The 25,430-nt window shown below is 44.0% G+C and overlaps 1 protein-coding gene across 2 annotated transcripts in view; it reads right to left on the bottom strand.

Annotated features, from left to right (window-relative positions):
- The window catches only part of LOC122556477 (tyrosine-protein kinase ITK/TSK-like), a 78,142-nt gene extending 53,075 nt beyond the window's left edge, over positions 1–25,067 (bottom strand). Inside the window, exons 1-4 of one of the 2 annotated variants that reach the window (XR_015759702.1) lie at positions 24,796–25,067; positions 9,098–9,202; positions 3,344–3,425; positions 1,474–1,602 (exon numbers count right to left, since the gene is read on the bottom strand). Coding sequence is in view for 1 of the 2 variants with exons in the window: in XM_043703144.2 (XP_043559079.1) it covers positions 1,474–1,602; positions 3,344–3,425; positions 9,098–9,202; positions 24,796–24,933 (454 nt within the window). In the remaining variant the exon portion in view is untranslated. The remainder of the gene's footprint in view (positions 1–1,473; positions 1,603–3,343; positions 3,426–9,097; positions 9,203–24,795) is intronic. The other variant, XM_043703144.2, reaches the window with a different exon arrangement.
- Positions 25,068–25,430: the final 363 nt, after the last annotated feature.

Raw genomic sequence — 25,430 nt, 5'->3', positions numbered from 1 at the left:
AACTACCCCACATTGAGAATGTTCCCTTGGGACATGAGAATTGAGAATGAGTGCTTTGAAAGGCTCCTGCCACCATAGAATACAAATAGTTACTCACAGAATAGCAATGTTATTCTTAAATCCTTGGGTGTCATTGCAATTAATGACTCAGAGATCAAAATGTCTCATGTTTTCCACCTACCCATTTAACTTGCTTTCAAACCTTTGACCTCTAACTTTCAAAAGGACAAGGGCAGCAGATATGTGGGAACACCACCACCTATGAATTTCACCCCAAGCCACACACTGTCCTGACCTGGAAATATATTGCCATTCCTTCACTGTCGCTAGGTCAAAATTCTGACAATCCCTCCTGAACAGGCCTGTGGGTATAGCTACACCAGATGACTCACCACGATCTCTCAAGGACAATTAGGAATGGGCGATAACCATTAGCCTTAACAATAGCGCGAGGTTTTGGTGGCACAGTGATAAGTACTACAGTCTCACAGCGCCAGGGGCTCAGATTCGATTCCAGTCTTGGGGGACAGTCTGTGTGGAGTTTGCATGTTCTCTTCGTGTTTGTGTGAGTTTCCTCCCACAGTTCAAAGATGTGCAGGTTAGCTGGATTGGCCATGCTAAATTGTCCATAATGTCCAGGGATGTGCAGATTGGGTAGATTAGCCATGGGAAATGTGGGGTTACGGGGATAAGGAGGGGGGACTGGCTGGGATGCTCTTCAGGGGGTCAGTGAAGAATCAATGGGCTGAATGGCCTCTATCTGCACCGTAGAGATTTCATTCTATGAATAATGCTCACATCCCATGAACCAAAAAAATGAAATGGCAAGAAAGTGGAATCAAAGGTTATCAGATGTGCCATGGGTCTCATTGAATGATGAGCAGATGTGATGGGCCAAATGGCCTTCTCCAACACCTTCTGTTCTTTGCATGTCCCTCATCCATCACAAAGCATCAATATTCCATGATGTGAAGTAAAAGGAAACATGTTTGTTCTGAGCCAAAAGAGAAAATGCTGGAAAATCTCAGCAGGTCTGGCAGCATCTGTAAGGAGAGAAAAGAGCTGACGTTTCGAGTCTAACTGACCCTTTGTCAGTTTCAGATTCCAGAATCTGCAGTAATTTGCCTTTATCCCTTGTTCTAAGCCTAGCCCAGTTAATCTCCTATGCAGCTGAAAATGTGTTGCTGGAACAGCGCAGCAGGTCAGGCAGCATCCAGGGAAATCTCCTATGCATCCAATGCCCAACATTTTTCTCACTCATTAACAAATCAAAGATGGAAACAGAAATTCTCCTTGAAGAAGGTTATACAATAACTGGGACTGTTATTGGCTGAGTCTGCGCTGAGCAAGGACTAAACCTGGAACTCACTATGATATCGAGGGTGGAGGGGAGGAAGCTACACCAGTTTTGAATGAAGGAAATATTTATTTTTAAATGAAACGTTGCAATATGGAGTAAGAGTAACAACGTACAGTCTCTGTTAGGATCATATAACAGGCATCCCATAGCCAACTTATCTGGCTGTGCACAACATCTCCAGTAGCCATCAGTCCAGAAATTTGGGTGGTATTTAGGGATCAGAATATTGTTGTTCTTAGTTTCTGAAAGACAATAGAGAAGAGCACAGGAAGTGACATCAGCAGTAAAACTTGCACCAGTTACAATTGGATCTAAGTTCCAAATTCATTGTGCATCACCAACAGGCAATATGGGACAACGCTACTCCAATCCCTTCAGTCTGTTCAGTTGGATCATAACTGGTCTCTATGCCTTAGCTCCATATCCCTGTCCACCTTTACCGAGTGATTATCTATCGATCTCAGTCTTCAAAACATGCTTTGATTCTCTCCAAAACAGTAATTTAGAAGAAAGAGTTGCAGATTTCCACCACCCTTTATCTTCAGCACAGGACAAGGCCCTTCGGCACATTGACCTGTGCAGGTCAAAAACAATCACCTAACTATTTTAATCTCATTATCTAAAAATAGCCCTTAACCTCGTACGCCTTGGCATCGCAAGTATATATCGCAATACTTCTTAAATACTATGTGCCTCTACCACCCTTACAGATAGTGAATCCCATATTCCCAGTGCCCTCTGGGTGACAATGTATTTTCTCACAACTCCTCTAAACCTTCTGCCTCTTAAATCTATGGCCCCTGGTCATTAATCTTTCAATCAAGGGAAAAGTTTTTTCCTGTCTATCCTATCTACATAGAACACAGAACATAGAAAAATACAGCGCAATACAGGCCCTTTGGCCCTTGATGTTGCGCCGATCCAAGCCCACCTAACCTACACTCACCCACTATCCTCCATATGCCTATCCAATGCCCATTTAAATGCCCATAAAGAGGGAGAGTCCACCACTGCTACTGGCAGGGCATTCCATGAACTCACGACTCGCTGAGTAAAGAATCTACCCCTAACATCTGTCCTATACCTACCACCACTTAATTTAAAGCTATGCCCCCTCGTAATAGCTGACTCCATGCCATTCATAATTTTATACATCACAATCATCTCCCTTCTTAATCTCCTCTGCTCTAAGCAAAACAGTCCCAGTCTGTCTAACCTTTCCTCAAAACTCTCTGACCCCGAGGCAACATCCTGGTAAATCCCTCTGCATTCTCTCCAGTTTGAAAAAATTCACAGCTATCAACCTCATTCCAATTTTGGGATCGTATCTGCTTGTTCTACTTGTATGCCTCCGATTATTAATGAGAACCCACATAGGAAATTAATTTCACCCTTATTTTTAATATCATGATAGGAGTGTTGGATCTAACACACTTGCCCGATTTTGCCACACATCCCACCAATCGACCCACTACCTGTGTTCACCTATCACTACCTCACTGTTCTATCACTCTTCCTACCCCACACCCCTCCTTTTATCTGGAGCTCCCCCTACTCCCACATCTAGTCCAAAAGAAGGGTTATACCCGAAACATTATACTTCTCCACCTCCCAGTGCTGCCTGGCTTGCTGTGTTCTTCCAGCCTCCTGTTTGTCTAGTTTGGATTCCAGCATCTACAATTTCTTTGTCTCTGCCCGAATTTCAGGACTGACCTCAAACATCCCTTCATATCACTTAATCCCACTCTCTGTCCGTATCCCACAATCCAACCCTACCTACCTTCTCTCCTTTTCCCTCAACTCTAGCTGCCCACTGGTAAGATTGGTTGGTCAGCTCTTTGAGATAGACAATACAGGGACGATGGACCAAGTGGCCTCTTTCTCTGTCATACAATTCTAGGATCAGCCCAATGGGTTGCTCAGCTCACCAATCCCACAGGACTACTCAACGCAGTATTTACATTGAATTCCTTTTTTCCTCACCTTCTTTCAGGGCGCTCACCCACTTTTGTCGACTTTCTTTACTGGGTGCAAATACGTACAAAATATAATTTTCATGAACAACCTGGGGAAAAAAAGACAATGTTTAAAAAGTGTGGCTTCATCAATGACAGAGTCTAGTTATATCATTAAGAGTCTGCAAATAAGCACTGCTTCTCCAGATTTTCTGGTCACTTCTTTAACATTTGAACTGCCTATGTAAACAGCTGCTTGTAATGATGGAGTTGTATGATTTAGACGCCAGGTAGCAACAAGATGTGAGTCCCCGATGTCACTGAATCGCTACAGTATGGAACCAAGCCATTCGATCCATACTGACCCTCCAAAGAGTATCCCACCCAGACCCATTCCCCTTCCCTATCCCTGTAATCCTGCATTTCCCATGGCTAATCCACCTAGCCTGCATATTTCTAGACATTATGGACAATGCTGGTATGGTGGCTCAGTGGTTAGCACTGTTGCCTCTCAGCGCCAGGGACCTGGATTCGATTCCTGCCTTGGGTGACTGTCTGTATGGAGTTTGCACATTCTCCCCGTGTCTGTGTGGTTTCCTCTGGGTGCTCTGATTTCCTCCCACAATCCAAAGATGTGCAGGTTAGGTGAATTGGCCATCCTCAATTGCCCATAGTCAGAGGTAAAATGTAGGGGGATGGGTTACTCTTCAGAGGGTCAGTGTGGACTTGTTAGGCCGAAGGACCTGTTTCCATACTGTAGGGAATCTAATCTAATTAAGTATGCCAAATCCACCTAACTTGCATATCTTTGGACTGTGGGAGGAAACCCACGCAGACACAGGGGGAATGTGCAAGGTCCACATAAATGGTTGCCTAAGGCTAGAATCGAACCCTGGTCCCTGGCGCTGTGAGGCAGCAGTGTTAACCACTGAGCCACCATACCACCCTCACTCCTAATTCCACTTTCATCTTGCATATACAGGGGTATCTGGTAACAGGGTGATAATGTCATTGGATTGGTAATCCCGAGGCCCGGATTAAACAGTCTGCGGAAATGGTTGAAATCCTACCATAGCAGTTTAAATGCAATTAATAAAAGTTGAAATTGAAAGCTGGCTTATGTTGTGCAGATCATGGAACTATTACGAATTCTCATTAAATCCCATCTGATTTCTTCTGTCCTGTAGTGAAGGGAATCTATATAGATCATATAGATCACGTCCACCACTCTGCCCTCATCAATCCTCTTTGTTACTTCTTTAAAAATCTCAATCAAGCTGGTGAGACATTTCCCATACACAAAGCCATGTTGACTATCCCTAATCAGTCCTTGCCTTTCCAAATACATGTAGATCCTGTCCCTCAGGATTCCCTCCAACAACTTGCCCATCACCGACGTCAGGCTCGCTGGTCTATAGTTCCCTGGCTTGTCCTTACCACCCTTCTTAAATAATGACACCACATTAGCCAACCTCCAGTCTTCGGCACCACACCTGTGACTGTCGATGATACAAATATCTCAGCAAAAGGCTCAGCAATCACTTCCCTAGCTTCCCAAAAGAGTTCTAGGTACACCTGATCAGGTCCTGGGGATTTATCCACCTCAATATGTTTTAAGACATCCAGCACCTCCTCCTTTCTAAAAGTGACATTTTTCATGATGTCATCACCTATTTTTCCACATTCTATATCTTCCATGTGCTTTTCCACAGTAAACACCAATGCAAAATATGCTTTTAGTATCTCCCCCATCTCCTGCGGTTCCACAGATAGGCTGCCTTGCTGATCTTTAAGGGGCCCTATTCTCTCCCTAGTTACCCTTTTGTCCTCAGGGAAAAGACCTTGTCTATTTACCCCATCATAGAGGTGAGAGGTAAGGATCTGTGGAGGATGCAAGGGATTAGAGGTCTATCAACATAAAACCCCAGAACTATTGCGTGGATATTAAAAGTGTCCAAATGCCAAGTGGAATAGTGGCCTTTAATTCAAGGGACTAAAATGTAAAAATTGCAGAAGTGATGTTTCCCTTGAATGGTAACTCTAGTCAGACCACATCTGGAATACTGCAATTAACTCTGGGTACCACACTTCCAAAAGAAAATGTTTTAACCTTGAAGGTGGTGTAGGTTCACCAGATTGACAGCAGAACCTGTATTTAATAGAAGGAAAACAGGGAGACTCCATTAATTGTGTTTAAAGGGTTGAGGGCAAAGATTGAAAAGGGTCCAAGATTTTAAGTCAGCACAACGCTCAGCACACCCAACCAACAGAGTACAACATATGACCAAAGCATTAGAAATACAAAGAGCATGATGATCAAAATTCCCAGCGGTCAGACCACATTTTGAATACTGTGTTTATTTCTGTCACCAAGACACAGCAGACACATGTTTCATGGATAATCACCTGTGTCCAAATAAGATTTCTTGCAGGCCTGTGTCAAAGGTTCAAGACATTAGGAGAGATTGAGCATTAGAGCCCAAGGTATTCTGACAAAGGGATGTAAGATGATTCAGGATATAGTAAAAGATATTTCAGTTAAACCACAGGCCTATAACTTAGTTTAGATAGGATCAAAATAGTTACAGGCAGTATTAGAACTGATACCAAGAAATTTCTCAGAGAGAGCGAACAACGTGTGGAATAACGTTCCAGGTAAAGTAATGGGAGATAAATCGCTAAAATCTTTGAGAAGCGATTGATTGCCGCACAGATATCGTATTGGAACCTATCGATGGATGACTAAGAATGGACTGAATGGCCCCTCTTTGTCCATAATGATTTGCAAACTTCTGTGGCTTGATTAAATTCTGATGGGAAACAGGACAATTAACCAGATGTCAGATCTGGTGCAGTTCTTCAATATAAATATCACCCTCCTTTCTGGTTTCCTTGATGGAGATTTGTGTGACCAAGTTTGCAAACGAAGGTAGCGGATAGAATATTCTAGCAGTTCTATACACCTTTTCACAACCTCAGAAAGTCTGCACATGCAATGCATGGTTGACAATATATTGACAGTACAAAACATGCCCATTTAGCTCATTGCACCAGGGTATATGCTTCATATAATCTTCCCATTTCTCTGCACCTGACTCCATCAAGCAAGTCCTTATATTTCTATTGCTGTTATGTGTTTATCTCACATGCTCCCTAAACATCTGTTTGCCTTAAGCACTCCTTCAGTAGTGAAATTTGCATGTGCACCTCTCACTGGGTAAAGCTGTTTTCCTGTGTTCCCTTTGTGTTGCAGAACAAATTGGAATAAATGCGTCATTTTCACATTTAAAACTGTAACTAGCAGAGTGTTACAGAGATCAGTGCTGCGCCTCAATTATTTACAATCTACATTAATGACTAATGAAGGAACTGGCTGTATCGTAGCCACATTTGCTGATGCTGCAAAGATAGGCAGGTGTGCAAGCTGTAAGGAGAGCGCAAAATGAGTCTGCAAAAGGATATGGGTTAAGTCTATACGTGAATGGACAAACGTTAGGCAGATGCAGTATATTATAGAAAATGTGAGGCGATTCACTTTTGCAGTAAGATAATAAAACAGGACATGATTAAATGGAATGAGTGCAGAATGCTGGGGCACAAAGGCCCTTGGACATGAATAAGAATCAACATGCAGGTCCAGCAAGAAAAAAGGCAACTGGAATGTTGTCCATAATTCCGAGTGGCAAAGAATAGAAAAGTCTTGCTACAACTGTACAGGGCTTTTGACGAGAAGCAATGTCCATAGTTTTGCAATCCTTACTTACAAGAGATATTCTTCCTTCAGAAACATTTCAGAGGAGGCTCACTCAACTGATTTCTGAGATGAATGTGCCTATCCCCATTAGAGCTTTGAAGAACGAGAGGCAACATGATAGAAATAGATACAATTCTGAGATGGCTTCTCAGGGCAGGTGCTGCTCCCCCTCATGGAGGAATCTAGGACTACAGTTTAAAAATAAGGGTATTTCCAACAAGATGGAGATGAGGAGGAATCCAGAGAGCAGTGGAGGTTGGATCATTGAATATCTTCAATGTTAGACCATAGCAACAGGAGTAGGCCTTTCAGCCCATTGAGCCTGACCTGCTATTCAATATGATCATGACTGATCAAACTCTTCAATGCCTTTTATTCATTCCAACCCCATAACCTGATTCACCAAACTTGAGTTAGACATAATTCTGATCCTCAATGGGCTTAAAGTGGAGGTAAGGCTACAATCAGATCCGCCATGATCTTACTGAATTGTAGAGCAAACCCGATAGACTGACTGGCCTTCTCTTATTCTTAGTTCTTCTACAGTAGTTCAGCAAGGCAGCTTACCACCACCCTCTCAAGGGGCAAACGTGCAGTAAATGTTGAAAGAGGTCTTACAGCTCAGTGGGTAGTATCCCTGAAACCCGAATCAGTGCTTGACATTTGAGCTCCACCCAGGATCCCATGGCGAGGGGTAGAGTGCTCACAACACAGACAAACAAGTTGAGAACTAACTTGCGAATCCTTCCAACACATGTCAATGGCAGTAAGAGCGGGACAGATTCAACCACAGCACAGAAAGGAAATTAGCACCACAACCATCATGGTCCATAGCTCGGGACTACAACACACATGGCAATCTTTCTGCTATTAAATAAACCGGCACTCCCTGTGAGATCCAGTTGGTTCACCATCTGGATGGTCACTGTGGATCAGTTTGGTGAAAATACCTGGGTGGTGGACCTCTATTCTGGCTGTGGGATTGATCTCTTCCTGTATAAATAGATTTGGAATCTGTCTCCTTGACCTACTCAAGATCATGACAGTGTGTATCAAATCTATCATCAGTCAGAGAACTCAAGAAGTAGAAGAAATTAGATTAGATTACATTACAGTGTGGAAACAGGCCCTTCGGCCCAACAAGTCCACACCGACCCGCCGAAGCATAACCCACCCATACCCCTACATTTACCCCTTACCTAACACTACGGGCAATTTAGCATGGCTAATTCACCTGACCTGCATATCTTTGGACTGTGGGAGGAAACCCACGCAGACACGGGGAGAACGTGCAAACTCCACACAGTCAGTCGCCTGAGGCGGGAATTGAACCCGGGTCTCAGGTGCTGTGAGGCAGCAGTGCTAACCACTGTGCCACCGTGCCACCCAGGTCTTCCTATCTACGCTCACAAACAGGAACAGATAAAGAAGAGGGAACCAAGCTAACTGGATTCACGTTCACTTGTGGGTCCAGGACAGATTTGGCCTTGGTCAGTAGAGAAGGTCAAATTACATGGGCGTCCCAAATTAGGACTCCCCTTTGGTGTGATGGCTATCTGAATGCAAGTCAAAGCGCCGTGTGGTCTCCAAGCCAGTTTATCTCCATCACCTCCTCTCTCTTACCACTATCACTACGAACACCCTCGCCCCCATCCACACAAACCCCTCTTGTCACCCCCATCAACCCTGCCGCTCTCATTCACTGCCACCATCCCCACCCCTCTCCCTCACAATCCCGCCCCTCGCCCTCACCATCACCACCCCATCTCTTCCCCTCACCACCTTTAACCCCTCCCTCCCTCACAGCAGCCACCTTCCTCATCTTGATATTTGTATTGGCTGGTCGAGTGGGTGGTGATGGTTGCGGGGGGTGGTGGTGGTAGCTGGGGGAGTTAGTGAAGAGAGGCTTTTCCTCAGAAACCCTCCTGGAGAGTAAGTTAGAACCACAGTGCACTTGAGACTAAATTGTGAAGTGGCCCAGTTAAAGCTCCTTGGCATGCAGTAAGAAGCAGCCAAGTGTCTGTGTACCTGGAACGGGTATTTGTAGCTGCAAGGGAAACTGATGTCACTCAGCACGATCTCCACACACTTGATCTTGGAGATGTCGATGGATCCTTTCATGTTGAGTTTCTTCTGCAAAACGAAGAGAAAAGGTCACTGTTTCTGTTCATGAGCACGGACGTGGCCTAAAACTAAGGTGTTGGACTTGGCCGTGTAGGTAGCGTTGTCACATTGCCTCACAAGGTCAAAAGTTCAGATCCCACTCAGCATAATCAAGCCGGGTGCTCCAGGGTAATCCTGAAGGAAAGGTGCATCAATTTTAAATAATTAATAGCTGCCAACTGGACTGATTTAGAGAGGCTGTAAGTGTGATATACTAGTATAGTATGTTAAGTTTGTGTCCATTATAATCAAATCTACTGAATTGTAGACTCATAGAGATGTACAGCATGGAAACAGACCCTTCGGTCCAACCCGTCCATGGCCGGCCAGATATCCCAACTCAATCTAGTCCCATCTGCCAGCACCCAGCCCAGATCCCTCAAAACCCTCCCTATTCATATACTCATCCAGATGCCTTTTAAATGTTGTAATTGTACCAGCCTCCACCACTTCCTCTGATGTTATTGCTGAAAGACATTATCCATTCTCATTTATTCTGGCCTATATACATTTCCGGACCCACAGAAATGTTCCTGACTTTCATCATCCTCTGAAGTGGCAGAGCAAGCTCTCAATTGCACCAAGCCAGTAAATGCACAGCAATTCAAGAGGGCAAACGTCTGCTACTTAGTCAAGAGCAATTAGGGATGAACAATGAGTCCTAACTTCAGGAGGGATCCTCATATCCTGAGAACAAATAAAAAAAAATCCACTTATCTTGACTGGCATACCCTGGCCCGGGAAATATCTATTGATTGGAGATTCAAAATAATAATTGGACAATCGTATCTATTGCTTTTTGTACGTGTGAGCCCTACACAGATATCACCCTTTGTGTGACAACCTAGCTCCTAGTATTCTCTTCTGAATGATCTGGTTGTGAATTTCCATTTATTTCCTCTCATACTAGACACAACAACATGGTTAAAACATTACATAGAACATAGAACATTACAGCGCAGTACAGACCCTTTGGCCCTCAATGTTGCACCAACATGTGGACCTAATCTGAAGCCTGTCTAACCTACACTATTCCATTCTCGTCCATATGCCTATCCAATGACCATTTAAATGCCCTTAAAGTTGGCGAGTCTACTACCATTGCAGCAGTGCGTTCCACGTCCCTACTACTCTCTGAATAAATAAACTACCTCTGACATCTATCCTATATCTATTCCCCCTCAATTTAAAGCTATGTCCCCTCGTGCAACCTATTGCCATCTGAGGAAAAAGGCTCTCACCGTCCAACCTATCTAACCCTCTGATTATTTTATATGTCTCAAAATATATTTCCCTAACAAAAATGTTTCAAAATCCTGAAACATTCTTTAAATAACCAAATGCAAATATAGTTTGTGAAATTACTGCTCAAAATGTAATATTAGGATACTTGGAGAAAATGCCTTGCCCTCTTTTGCAGTGTGGGAATGTCTTTTCGTAAGTGAGGGCACCAGGACTGGACACAGTATCTCAGCTGTGGTCTAGCTAGGGTTTTATTTAGATATAGGCATTGGCAACCCTACGGGGGTTGGTTAGCTCAGTTGGCTGGATACTTAGCTTGGCGAAAGTGAGGACTGCAGGTGATTGAGATGAGAGTCAAGATTAGAGTGGTGCTGGAAATGCACAGCAGGTCATCTGAGGAGCAGGAAAATCGACATTTCGGGCAGGATCCCTTCATCAGGAATGATCAGCTTAAAGTGTCGATTTTCCTGCTCCTCGGATGCTGCCTGACCTGCTGTCCATTTCCAGCACCAGTCTAATCTGGATACTTATCTTACAATGTAGAGTTAAACAAACAGCACAGGTTTAGTTCCTGTACTTGCTGAAGTTACCGTGCAGACTGTTTTTTCTCAATGCCACCCCCTCAACTGAGGCATACTGACACTCAGATTAAACCAACACAAGTTGTTTGTCTTGCTAATGAGAGAGTGTGACTACAACACCTCTGACTGAAATTGCTTTCTGTATTTTTTACAGAATGCTCCCAGCAGATTGGAGGACCATTCACATAATCCTACAGTTCTACAATGGAGAGGAAGTGCCAGTTACCTCTGACCCCGTACTGAGAGGATGAAGACAGTGGATAGGAAAATGCAGCAGTAAGAGCGATCTTTCCCTTGGTGTGAACCAGCAAGGTATTTGCTCAGATTACTGCAGAGCTATATGCAGGAAGTTCATTACTTCGTCAGGTTTCAGTGTTGCAAAACCAAACACAGCAGGAAGATGGTGCACAGCAAGATTCCAAAAATCATGAATTTTTTTTAATGATGGCTAACTAAAGGAGGAATATTAGCTAGGGAGCACTCTCTTGATTCTGTGTGTTTATATCACAGAGAATTCTGTGCCTTCTCAACAAGCTGACAGCACATGTGACAGTGCAGCTCTCCCTCAGCACTGACCCTCTGACTGTGCAGCACTCCCTCAGTACTGGCCCTCTGATAGTGCAGCACTCCCTCAGTACTGACTCTCTGACAGTGCGGCACTCCCTCAGTACTGACCCTCTGACAGTGCAGCACTCCCTCAGTATTGACCCCAGAAGCCACAACATTGACACTCTCCTCCGGGTTAAGCTAACACACTGAAAGAGTAACAAACCATTAATGTGGTCGATTCACCCACAAAATCTGGGTGTTCGTCATTGGCAACACTATTCGGATTCTTTCGTAATAGTGGGCTCAGATCTTGTTCAGCCTTTTTAAAGGGCAATTAAGGGTTTGGAGATTAATATAGGACAGAGCTGTGCCCATGTGAACATGGGGAGGGATTGGTGGTAATGGTACATTTCAGACTTTTCATGACCCATGCACACTGTCTGGGTTAGAGTGGCACAACAACAACATTTTAACTTACCTTACAAGCTTCTTTTGAGATTGTATTTTTTTCTTGCAATGCCCTTTTTACAGGCTATAATTGGGGATTGTCAGTAAACTTGTTTAATCAGTTGTGTGTACATTTACAAAGTAGTAATTGGGCAAACTAAGCGGAACAGATTTCACACTTGAAATAGCTGACAGCTTTTTATTTGTAGGAATAAAATTGATTGATTGCCCATCGATAGTTACCTTTGAATGTTATGAGGCAGCCATTTAAAAAAGCAGTCAGTAAGGTTGCTGTGGGTCTGGAGTCACATGTAGGCCAGACTAGGTGAGGAGCAGAATTTCCCTTCTCTAAAGCTGAGATTTTAAGGATAATGAACAAAGAACAAAGAAGGTTAACAGCCCAGGAACAGGCCCTTCGGCCCTCCAAGCCCGTGCCAAATCCACTGTCTAAACCTGTCGCCCAATTCCTGAGCATCTGTATCCCTCTGCTCCCCGCCTACTCATGCATCTGTCCAGATGCCTCTTAAATGAATCTACCGTGCCTGCCTCCACCACCTCTGCTGGCAATGCTTTCCATGCACCTACCACCCTCTGTGTAAAGTCCTTGCCACGTGTATCCCCCTTAAACTTTCCACCTCTCACCTTGAAAGCGTGACCTCTCGTTATTGAATTCTTCACCCTGGGAAAAAACTGGTTCCCCCTCAATCTCTTTTTTTCTAATGAAAACAATCCTAACCTACTCAACCTCTCTTCATAGTTAGCACTTTCCATACCAGGCAACACCCTCGTAAACCTTCTCTGCACCCTCTCCAAAGTGTCCACATCCTTTTGGTAATGTGGCAATCAAAACTGTACAGTATTCTAAATGCAACTGAACCAATGTCTTGTACAATTTTAACATGACTTGCCAGCTCTTATACTCAATACCCCGTCCGATGAGGGCAAGCATACCATATGCCTTCTTGACCACTCTATCCACCCGTTCATTAACCTTCAGGGTACAATGGACCTGAACTCCCAGGTCTCTCTGCTCATCAACGTTTCCCAAAGCTCTTCTGTTTACTGTATAATTCACTCTAGAATTAGACTTCCCAAAATGCATCACCTCACATTTGCCTGGATTGAACTCCATCTGCCACTTCTCCGCCCAACTGTCCAGTCTATCTGTATTCTCCTGCATTCTCTGATAGTCCCTTATGCTTTCTGCCTCTCCACCAATCTTTGTGTCATCTGCAAACTTGCTGATCATACCATCAGTGCCCTGCTCCAGATCATTTATGTATATCACAAACAACAGTGGCCCCAACACTGACCCCTGTGGAACACCACTGGTCACCTTTCTCCATTTCGAGAAACTCCCTTCAACTACTACTCTCTGTCTCCTGTTACTCAACCAGTTCTTTATCCACCTAGCTAGAACACCCTGCACACCATGTGACTTCACTTTCTCCATTTGTTTACCATGGGGAACCTTAGCAAACACCTTACTAAAGTCCATGTATACGACATCTACAGCCCTTCCTTCATCTATCAACTTGGTCACTTCCTCAAAGAACTCTATTAAGTTGGTAAGGCACGATCTCCCCCCACACAAAATCATGTTGCCTTTCACTGATAAACACATTCTTTTCCAAGTATAAATAGATTTTATCTCTCAGTACCTTCTCCAGCGACTTTCCCACCACTGACATCAGGCTCACTGGTCTGTAGTTACCCGGAATATCCCTACTATCCTTCTTGTACAAGGGGACAACATGAGCAACCCTCCAGTTCTCCGGCACCTCACCTGTATTTAAGGATGCCACAAAGATATCTGTCAGGGCCCCAGCTATTTCCTCTCTCACCTCCCTCAGCAACCTGGGATAGATCCCATCCGGTCCTGGGGATTTGTCCACCGTAATAACCTCTAGCATACCCAACACATCTTCCCTACTTATGTCAACATGATCCAGACTAATCAAACTTCTATTTCTACTCTCAACACTTATTATGTCCCTCTCCTCAATGAACACTGATGCAAAGTAATCATTTAGAATCTCACCCATTCTCTCAGGTCTGACACACAGCCTTCCTTCATTATACTTTAGTGGACCAATCCTTTCTCTAGTTACCCACTTGCTTCTTATATAAGAATAAAATGCTTTGGGATTTACCTTAATTCCACTCACTAAAGCTATTTCATGACCCCTTTTAGCCTGATTGATTCCTCGTTTAAGAATGGCCCTACTCTCCCAATAATGAACATTTTGATCATTAGGCTTCGAATCCTCGATTATTTTTACTGAATTATCAATACTGCAGTGCTAGCATTTGAATGCAGGTGTGTGGAACACTTCCTGGTTTACAGATTACTCACCCGGTGAAGATGTCACCTCCCCACGGACCTGCTTCATCTCCATTTTTACTGAGCCCATCATCACAGCCTGGATTTTCCAAAGGCTGGATAGTTGTTTCTCAGCGTGGGTTGGAAAACCTACTCTAATCCCTGAGTGTTCATTCAATTGACTCACAATGTACCTCACACACCCTCAACTGCACTAACCCCAAACTTCTAATACCCCTCAGAACCCAAACCAAACACCCTCACATTCCCCAGGAACCTGCCCACCCTGCACGTGCCAATCTCTCCTGCTGTCAACACTGGCACTCATGTCATGTTTCACAATTCTTGGAAGACAACAGCTCCCCCAACGTGCACAGCCTTTGGTTTGACATCTCTCCACCAGAGGCCCCATATTTTCAGATATTTTAAGAACCGATGAAGACATTTTACGTTTCCTTACTTTAAACAATGATTCTCTGAAGTTGATATTTTGATTTTAAATTGAGACTGAGAAGATGGGGTGGGGGATGTTTCATGGCACTGATTATAAAGAGTGTCACTTGATCGGTTAAAAAAAAAGTTCATTGTTTCTTTGAATCCAAACAAAAAAAGTGCAGTGACATCCCATCTCTCTGTCCCTCTGTCACACACCCACACACACCCCCACACACACATGCACATGTACACACACGCAAATGCATGCACACACACACACACACGTAGATACACACAAACACACACACCACACATGGGCGCGCACACATATTTACACACAAACACATACACATACAAACACACGTGTGTACAAACATGCGCAGACATATATACACACACACACACACATGTCTATACACACCTGTACATAAACAAACACAGGTCGTTTTCACCCAATGTCCTAATGTCTCCTTATTCTGCTCTGTGCAGGCACACATGCATTTGCACACATATATATACACACACTACACACAAACACGCACACGCTCATTCACACAGGATATCTTGAAGCGCTTCACAGATAACACATTACATTTGAATTGCTGAGACTGTGAAGTGGGCAGCTGCAGCAGCCGATTTTTACTCTGTGAGAACTCACAAACAGTAGATGAGATTGGTGACCAGCCTGTTTCGTTTAATGGTGGTGTGGGTTAAAGGAATAATGCCAAGAGGACACCAGGATGACATCCCTCTGCCCTTCTTCCATTCATGCACTGTGATGTTATGTCTCAGTCTGTGAGACTAACAAGGCCTCATATTAATTTATAGGTTAGTACCTCTGGTACAGTAGCATGCTCTCAGTACAGCTATTTTCAAAATGCAGCATTTGTACAGGACAGAGCCTACAATAGAGAGACACTCATCCAATGTGCATCTCTAACAGTGCAGCACTCCCTCAATCCTGGTCCTCTGACAGTGCAGCACTCCCTCAGTACTGACCCTCTGACAGTGCAGCACTCCCTCAGTACTGACCCTCTGACAGAGCAGCACTCCCTCAGTACTGACCTTCTGACAGTGCAGCACTCCCTCAGTACTGACCCTCTGACAGAGCAGCACTCCCTCAGTACTGACCCTCTGACAGTGCAGCACTCCCTCAGTACTGACCCTCTGACAGTGCAGCACTCCTTCAGTACTGACCCTCTGACAGAGCAGCACTCCCTCAGTACTGACCCTCTGACAGAGCAGCACTCCCTCAGTACTGACCCTCTGACAGAGCAGCACTCCCTCAGTACTGACCCTCTGACAGTGCAGCACTCCTTCAGTACTGCTGCTCTGACAGTGCAGAACTCCCTCAGTACTGACCATCTGACAGTGCAACACTCCCTCAGTACTGACCCTCTGACAGTGCAACACTCCCTCAGTACTGCTCCTCTGGGAGTGCGACACTCTGTCAGTACTGACCCTTTGACAATGTGGCGGTCTTTCAGTATTGCATTGAAGTTGATAGTAACAACTCAAAATTGGTTTGATATAATTCCTATGGACTCTCTCTCTCGCCTTTGCAACCTGACCCCTGCTGAACTCCTTCATTCATCACTCTGGCTGACAGATGTTTCTGATGACATCCCTCTGTCCCCTTGTCTATAATCTGACCCGCACAACCTTCTGAGATCTCTGTGCTCCTCCAGTTCTGGCTCTGTTGAACATCCCTGACTAGAATCACTCCATATTGCTGACCTGGCCCTCAGCTAACTCACTCTAATCTCTCAGTATCACTCTTTACTTTTCTCCACCTCCATCCCCTCTTTAAGAGGCTTCCCAAAAGTGTTCTCTTTAAGTGAGGTTTTGACCTGATGTCCTAACGTCTCCTTATCTTGCTCTGTGTTCATTTGTTTTGATAATTATCCCTATGAAGCATTTTGGGATATTTGACGACATTAAAGGTACACAGAGACATCAGAATTGGAATGGGAGTAGGCCATTCAGCCCATCAAACTATCATTCTACCAAATCATAGCTGATCTTCTACCTCAATACCATTTTCCCTCACTATCATCGATTCCCTTTATTTCCTTAATATCTAATAATCTCTCAATCTGTGGGGAGTGAGGCTTTCTTTTTTCAGCTATTCTTTCGTGGGGTGTGGACATTTCTGGCAGAATCAAGACTTTTGAGGGGAGGTGATGACCAAGCAATGTTCCTGCTAGACGATGCATCCAGAAAGTCAGCTAATGTTCAGGGGACTTGGGCTCAAATTCTACCAGGGCACATGGTAAAACTTGAATTCAATTTTAAAAATCAGAAATTAAGAATCTACTGATGACCATGAGACCATTGTTGGAAAAAAACACCTGGCTCATTAATGTCTTTCAGTGAAGGAAATCTGCCACCCTCTCCTGGCCTGGCCTAAGTGTGACTCTAGACACGTGGCAATGTGGTTGACTCTAAAATGATATAAATTAGTTGTGTCAACTACTACCAGGGATGGGCAATAAATGCTGATTGGCCAGTGACATCCACATCTCATGACTGAATTTATAAAATAATCAATACTAGTTGCCCATCCTTAATTGCAGTGCCAACACATGATGCCTTTCTAAACTAAAAACCTATTGCCTTTATGCAGTCTGTGAGCCTGCTTACTCATGTATTTGTCAAGATGCCTCTTAAACGTTGCTATTGTAATCTGCTTGTCCCACCTCCTCTGGCAGCACATTCCAGGCATTTGCCACCCTCTGAGTAAAAAAGCATGCCTCTCACATCTCCTTTAAACTTACCCCTTTTCACCTCAAACTTATGTCTCTAATAATTGACAATTCTACTTGGGGTAAAGGTTCCAACTATCCATTCTATCCATGCCCCTCATAGTTATGTAAATGTCCATCAGGATGTATCTGATGTTCGAGTGAGAAAGCAATCTAAGCTTGTCCAATCTCTCCTCATAGCTAATACTCTCTAAACCAGGCAGCATGCTGGTAAACTAATCCTGTACCCTCCCCAAAGCCTCCACATCCTTCTGCTGGTGTAGCAACCCAGAAATGTATACAATATTCCAAATGTGGCCCCACTAAAGCTCTACACGACTTATGCCGTCTGCATTAAGAGATTTCTATTGTTCCGTATTTCAAGGGTAGCCAGTGGGAGACTCCCCCTCAGCGTGCTACTGGCTCCCTCATCCTGCAGTGTGGTGCCTCAGTCAAAGTGTCTCATCCTGGGACTGGCATCGAGCTTGAGGGGGGGGGAAGGGAGATGAGGGTGATGTTGCCCGGGGTGAGATGTGAACTTGTGTGCTCTGTCATCAGAGTCCAGTGGCATCACAATCAGAGCACCATGCTCAGAGATGGGCAATGAATATCTTGCCAACCACACCACATCCTGAAGGCACAGGAAGACTGATGACTGCTGGCATGCAATCCCTTACAATCCAATTTTAATTTACGTTGATAGAAACGATTGGTATGCTCTGCTGTAACTGAGTCCCCTCAACAGTCTGCTGCCTGCTTTGTGGATACTGAGATTATTTTCCCAACAACCCCTGAGCTCGGACCTCTGCCTCCAAGATTAATCCTCACCATTCTGTTAAACAATCTGATTCTCCCTAGATAAGGTCTAGCTGACAGATGATTCTTGACATTTCTTTCTTTTCACTTCCATGGGCATTGGTGTAAGGTCAGCATTTGATTTCCACCCCTAATTGCCCTGGAATTGAGTGACTTGCTTGAGCATTGCGGAGGGCGATTAAGAGTCAGCTATGTTTGCTGTGAGTCTGGAATCAGGTCACAGAATGATTAGGATACAGAAGGAAGTCATTCGGCCAATCCTGTGTTTGCTCTCTGAATGGACATCATGGTTAGCCCTAAGAGTTGTCCCTAAAGCCATGTTGAAAACACTCAGGCAAGCCTTGCACTACACCTTTCATGATTTCACAGATCACTTTGCAACCAGTGACGTCACTGTTGTAATGTAGGTAGGTAATGTCGCTGTTGATTTATGCAAACAAAGGCTGGCGGGTGGTTTCGATAGAGTTATACAGAACTATGGGAGGCATAGATGGCCGAGGTCGCTTGAATCTCTTCCCCATGGCTGACATGTCTAAGACCAGAGGGCATATGTTTAAGGTGAGGAGCGAGTGGTTTAGAGGAGATTTCACCCAGAGGGTGGTGGAAGTATGGAGCTTGCTGCCTGAGACCGTGATGGGCACAGGGACTCTGGCAACATCTGGATGAGCATTTAAAATACCACAGCATAGTAGGCTATGGACCAAGTGCAGGTACATGGGATTAATGTAGTTTGTTGCTTGTTGGTCCGTATAGATATGATGGGTCAAAGGGCATGTTTCTATGCTGTATAACTCTATTTGAATGTATGACTCAGTGACATTCCCCCTTTCCCTCATAATCTTGGACATTCAATTTCTATTCAATATTGAATAGAATGCCCCAACTGGATTTGCCTCCACCACAATCCAGATAATGCATTCCAGGCCCTAATTGCTCACTGTGGGGAAAAAAAGATTTTTCTTAAAGCACATTTGCCTTTTTTGCAAATGAATGCATATTTGTGACCCCTCATTCTCAATCCCTTTCTGAGAGGGAATAGTTTCTCCTGACCTACTTTGTCCCAAACTTTGTGATTTTTACATCTTCTATCAAATCTCCTTTTAGTCTTCTCCTCTCCATAGAAAACGGTCTTCAACTTCTCCAGTCTATCTTCATAACTGAGGTTTCTCATCTTGGGAATCATTCTTGGAAAGATGTAGGTCAGACTGTGTCAGGGTGGCAGATTTCCAATAAATGACAGCTGCACCGTCACCACTACTGAGAGAAGCTTTCAATTCTAAAATTATTCATTGAATTTAAATTTGTCCAGCTGCTGTGGTTGGGATTTGAACCCTTGGGCTGCTGGATAACTAGCCCCTTAACATGATCACCACATCACCGTCTACCCTGCAGATGCCCTGTAAACCAAGCCCTCTGCCCCATCGTGTTGCAGTTTTGTCTTGCTAAAGTCAGTTATCCTGTACTTCATACACAGGATGGTGAGGCTGTGAGCCAGTGGTGAACAGATGAGGTATTCAGGGTTACAAACCTAAAGACGAGCTGGTGGGGTTAAGGTGCAGTTAGCCATGATCCAGACGAATGGTGGAGTTGAAGCAAATGGGCCAAACAGCCACTTCCTTGTCGGTTTTCTACCTTGGAGTACCTAACCCTCTCCCACCTCACAAACTCTTCAAAGAAACCAAGACTCGACCCATAACCTTTTCCTGACTTCAAAAAATTGCAATTCTACATCCCCCTTTCTTTCTTGAACATAATACTGTCTCTTGTTTTTACAATAGCATGTTCTCACTTCAAGTTAGGGTCAGGAATCAGTCATTCTGCCCCTCGAATGAGTTCTGTTCATCAACAAGATCACAGCTGATTTGATTGTGACCTTGACTCCAAGCCTACTCATGATAATCCTTGACTCCCTGGTTCGTCAAGAATCTATGTATACCTGCCTTAAAAATACCCAACAAGCCAACCTCTACTGCTCCATTTGGATAGCAGTTCCAAGGGCTCACAATCCTTTAAGAGAGAAAAAGGTTTCTCTTAAACCACGCTTGCCTTTTTTCATCTCAGGTTCGTCTCAGTCTTAAAAGGGAAACGACTTATTTCTAAGTGGTGCCCCTTAGTTCAAGTCTCACCCACAAGGGGAAACATCCTTTCAGCATCCTTCCTGTCAAGTCTCCTCAGGATCATGCATCAGTAAGATCACCTTACATTCTTCTAAACTCCAATTAATACATATTCAAAGGATAACACACCCAAAGAAGGAATCAGTCAAGTGAACTGTTTTGAATGTAGTTATGTCCTTTCCTAAATAAGGTGACCAAAACTGTACCCAACACTCCAATTTAGGTCTCACCAATACTTTGTACAATCATAGCAAAATAAATCACCTCTACTTTTGTACTCTTGCAACATTCCATTCACCATCCCTATGGTTTCCTGTAGCTGTACACTAATTTTTCCTGATTCATGTACCAGGGCACTAAATTCTTCTGTCCTTCAGAGTTCAGCAACCTTTATTTAAATAGTACATTGCTTTCCTTCCAGCCAAAGTAGACATGTTCACACTTTCCCACATTATGCTCGATCCGCCAATTTTTACTCAATTAAGCCCTTTATATCTTTGCAGCCTTCTTATGTGCTGTTCACAAATTACCCTCCGACCTCTGTCTTTGTGACATCAGCAAAGCTAGCAATTGCATCTTCCTCCCTTCATCCAAGTGGCTTCACTGTGTGCTTCACTCTGAGTCCTGACCCTTCATTTCAGGTTTGCTACAACCAAAGAACCGAGTTACAGGTTGGAGACATTTTCAAAATGGCTCCTTATTCCAGACCCAGCCAATGATAACTACACCACCACCACTACTGAGGGTGGAAAAGGGTTACTTTTGTAGAAATAGTGAACAAACTGAATCCAAATTTATTCCATCTACATTAGTCCCATTGTTCCAAAACCCAAATACATCAAATTCCCAATTATTTCACAATGATAAGAGTGTAACCATACTAAGACATTTTCTGTAATTATCATTGTACACTAAAAGATTGCAGTTACTAATATTCAACATAGAACCATGATTGCAAAATGCTTAACACAAGTATACACACATACGTACACACTCGTGCACACACACAATGCACACATACAGATGTACAAACAATTACATGCACACGTGCACATACACTCACAAACACAATCACGCACACTCACAGGCTTACATTAACACACACAGACATTAATTAAGATGCATCTCAAACACGCACACAGACAAAACATACACAGAAACACACACATAGGCAACACTCAAAGTTATTCAAACACACACAGGCATACAAACACAGCCACATTACACAATGCCTACATGCACATAACACCTCAAATCTCTCTTCAGAATTATGATGCTGGGCACATCCGAGCACATCACCAATGGAAATATCCGAGATTCACAAATTTTGAAAACACAAATCTGGGCTGCTTTGTTGGATGGTGAAGTAAACAACCTCCAGTGCCCCAGGCCCAACCATCTTCAGCTGTTTCATTAAACACCTTCCTTCCATCTGAAAATGGAGGTGGGGATGTCTGCAAATGAGTGTGCAATGTTCACTGTCAATCGCAATCATGGGATACTGAAACAATTCATGCCCAAAGGTAGCAAGATCTGGACAATATCCAGGCTTGAACTGACAAGTGGCAAGTAACATTCATGCCAAATAAATGCCAGATAACAACCATCTCCAACATGCAATAATCCAAGATTGCCCCTTAACGATTAATAGCATTTCAATCACTGAATCAACTCATTATCAACACTCGAGGGGTCACCATTGACATGAAACTGAACTGGACCAGCCATATAAATACTGTAACCATAGGGACTGGTCAGAGGTTGGGCTTTTTGTGGCAAGTAACTCACCTCCTGACTTCCCAAAGCCTGTCCACCATCAACAAGACACAAGTCAAGAATGTAATAGAATACTCTCCACTTGCCTGGATGGGTACAGCTGGAAATGTGTTGCTGGAAAAGCGCAGCAGGTCAGGCAGCATCCAGGGAACAGGAGAATCGACGTTTCGGGCATAAGCCCTTCTTCAGGACCAACAATTCTCAAGATCCAGATCATCCAGATCAAAGCAGCCTGCTTAACTGGCATTACACCCAGCACCTTCACTATTTACTCCCTTAACCACCGACACATAGTCACAATACTGTGTACTATTTACAAGATGCACTACATGCACTTTAGCAATTTGGCAAAACTCTTTCTACAACACAGGCAAAAATCTGCAACGTCTATGATTTGGAAGGACATGGGCAGCTGATACACGTGAACACCACCTCCTGCAAATTCCCCTTCAAGTCACTCGCCATTCTGACTTGGAGTGTAATCATTGTGCCTTCACTGTTGTTGGGTTAAGACCCTGGAACTGCCTCCCTAAGATTACGGTGAGTACCCCTACAGGAGGTGAACTGTAGCCCTTCAATAAAGCGGCTCACCATCCCTTGTGCAAGGGCAGTCAAGAACATACAAGAAACATTGGCCTTGCCAGCGGTATCCACATCAGTGAATAAAAATAGGAATGATAAAGCTCTAGCATGCTCCAAGATGCATCGGCCATAAGCAGCATCTGAAAGGATAGAGAGGCAGATGGGGTTAGGGAGTGAATTTCAGAGTTTAAGGCTTTGACTGTTGACCACCGATGTTGGCGTGGTGTAAATTGAGAATATGTTAAAAGGACTGAATTAAAAGAGCTCCCAAATCAGTGAGCTGTTTAGTTTGAGGAGATTACAGCAAAAGGGAGGGGCAAGCTCACATAACGGAATTTGAAAACCTGAATAAGGCTTTTAAAATTGAGCTGTCGTCAAATCAGGAGCCCCATGTCGAGGAACAGGATTTTGGTGCCGGTTATGACACACAATTTTGGATGAGATGTAGTATTTGGCGGAATGGAAAATGGGAGGTTTCCGAATATGTTGGGGAGGGGATGGCCTTGTTGGGTTATCACTTAAACTGTTAATGCAGAGGCCCCAGGGAATTGTCTGGGGATCCGGTTTAATCCTGCCGTGGAGGATGACGAAGTTTGAATTTAATTTAAAAGAAACTGGAATGAAGAGAGTAATGGTGACAATATAGAAATGTATAAAATTATGAAAGGAATAGATAAGTTAGAAGTAGAGAGGATGTTTCCACTGGTGGGTGAAGCTAGGACAAGAGGGCACAGCCTCAAAATTAGGGGGAGCAGGTTTAGGACTGAACTGAGAAGGAACTTCTTCACCCAGAGGATTGTGAATCTATGGAATTCTCTGCCCAGCGAAGTAGTTGAGGCTTCCTCAGTAAATGTTTTAAAGTTAAGAGAGGTTTATTTTTGAACAGGAAAGGATTTAAGGATCACAGTGAGAGGACGGATAAGTGGAACTGAGATCACTAAAAGATCAGCCATGATCTTATTGAATGGCAGAGGAGGCTCGAGGGGGCAGATGGCCTACTCCTGCTCCTAGTTATGTTCTTATGAATCCATTGTTGATTGTCAGGAAAAACCCCATCCGGTTCACTAATGTCCTTCAGGGAAGGAAACTGTCATCCTCACCTGGTCTGGCCTACATGTGACTCCAGACCCACAACAATGTGGTTGACTCTTAACAGCCCTCAGGGATGGGCAATAAATTCTGGCCTCATCCTGTGAACGAATAAATTAATTATATAAAACATAGCCCAGAACAACAGGTTGTTATGAGGTGAACACATTCCCAGAGTTGGTATGGCAGACTAGTAGGACAGTTGGGAATAAAGGGTAATAGGCAAAAGTGAGGACTGCTGGAAACCAGAGTTTAGATTAGAGTGATGCTGGAAAAGCACAGCAGGTCAGCCAGCATCCGAGGAGCAGGAAAATTGACATTTCGGGCCTCCATTTCTGTTAAAGGGCTTTTGCCCGAAATGTCGATTTTCCTGCTTCTCGGATGCTGCCTGACCTGCTGTGCTTTTCCAGCACCACTCTGATCTAAAATAAAGAGTAATAGGTACACCTAATATCCCACACACTAACGTTTAACACACCAGCCTGCTGTACAAAAGTTGACACTCTGGTAACTATGAACAAGATTGAATTTAATTAATTCAGTCTCAAGCTCATTCACATTCTCTCTCTGATCACCACTGTCAAGCGGAGAGAAACGAGTTGTGTTTCGACAAAGATTGTACAGAGCCTGAGACCCTTAACTTGGCCATTGTGTTGGCACTGAGAAATGATACAAACTGTACAGGTGAAAGAAAGGCCTGAGAAATCTTGAACAACAGCCAAGCCCAGATGAAGGAAGGCACGCTTTTGAAAAGGGGACAGTACTCTGGAGATACAGTCACCTAGTCACAGTTGACGGAAGATGTCAGATTGATACAAGTCTAGTGGCTGGACAGAATAAGCTGACAAGCAGAAAGACATACCCCTGTACGACACTCGTAGTAAGCCAGTCTGGATTTGGTGAGAATGAAATATCGATCTTTGTAGTTGGAGGGTGAAGTTCTTCGTTTTTGCTGTGAGCGTTTGATGAGAAACTCCTCAAGGATGGACGTGGTATCCATCCTTATGGCAAATCAGCTTTCCCATCGAGAGGTGGGGAGGGAGGCTGATCGGAAGGTTGTGTACAGGTCACAGCGTTAGGCACAGCGTAGGTGCACAGATGCTGATAACTGAGAAACTGTCAGGAAAAAGCACCACGCAGCCTTCAGACTCCGGTGAAGAATGTGAAACCACTTCCTTTGTATCTGCCTTTGCAAATCCTGTGAGCAGAAATAAAAAAAAAAGCCCAAAGCACATCGCACCAAGGCACCCATTAAATATGAGAGAAATCCTTTGATCCGATGAGAAGAAAAATTGGGCTACCATCTCATTGTTTAGAATTTCACAAGTGATCAGAGGTTCAGATGATGTAAAAAGGGGCTGAGTATTTACAACAGTGTGTGGGGGGGTTGTCAGTGAGTGGTCAAAGGGAGGAACTTTCTAACCCTCAGCAAACAAAACTAAGGCAGTGAGTGGGAGAGGTCCTTTGACACAGACATGAATGCTGCACTGTCAGAGG

This window comes from Chiloscyllium plagiosum, unplaced genomic scaffold (genome assembly GCF_037043375.1).
Source record: "Chiloscyllium plagiosum isolate Xiang-an unplaced genomic scaffold, Cpla_swu_hap1 HiC_scaffold_16, whole genome shotgun sequence".
NCBI lineage: Eukaryota > Metazoa > Chordata > Chondrichthyes > Orectolobiformes > Hemiscylliidae > Chiloscyllium > Chiloscyllium plagiosum.
This window is presented reverse-complemented; position numbering and strand designations above follow the sequence as displayed.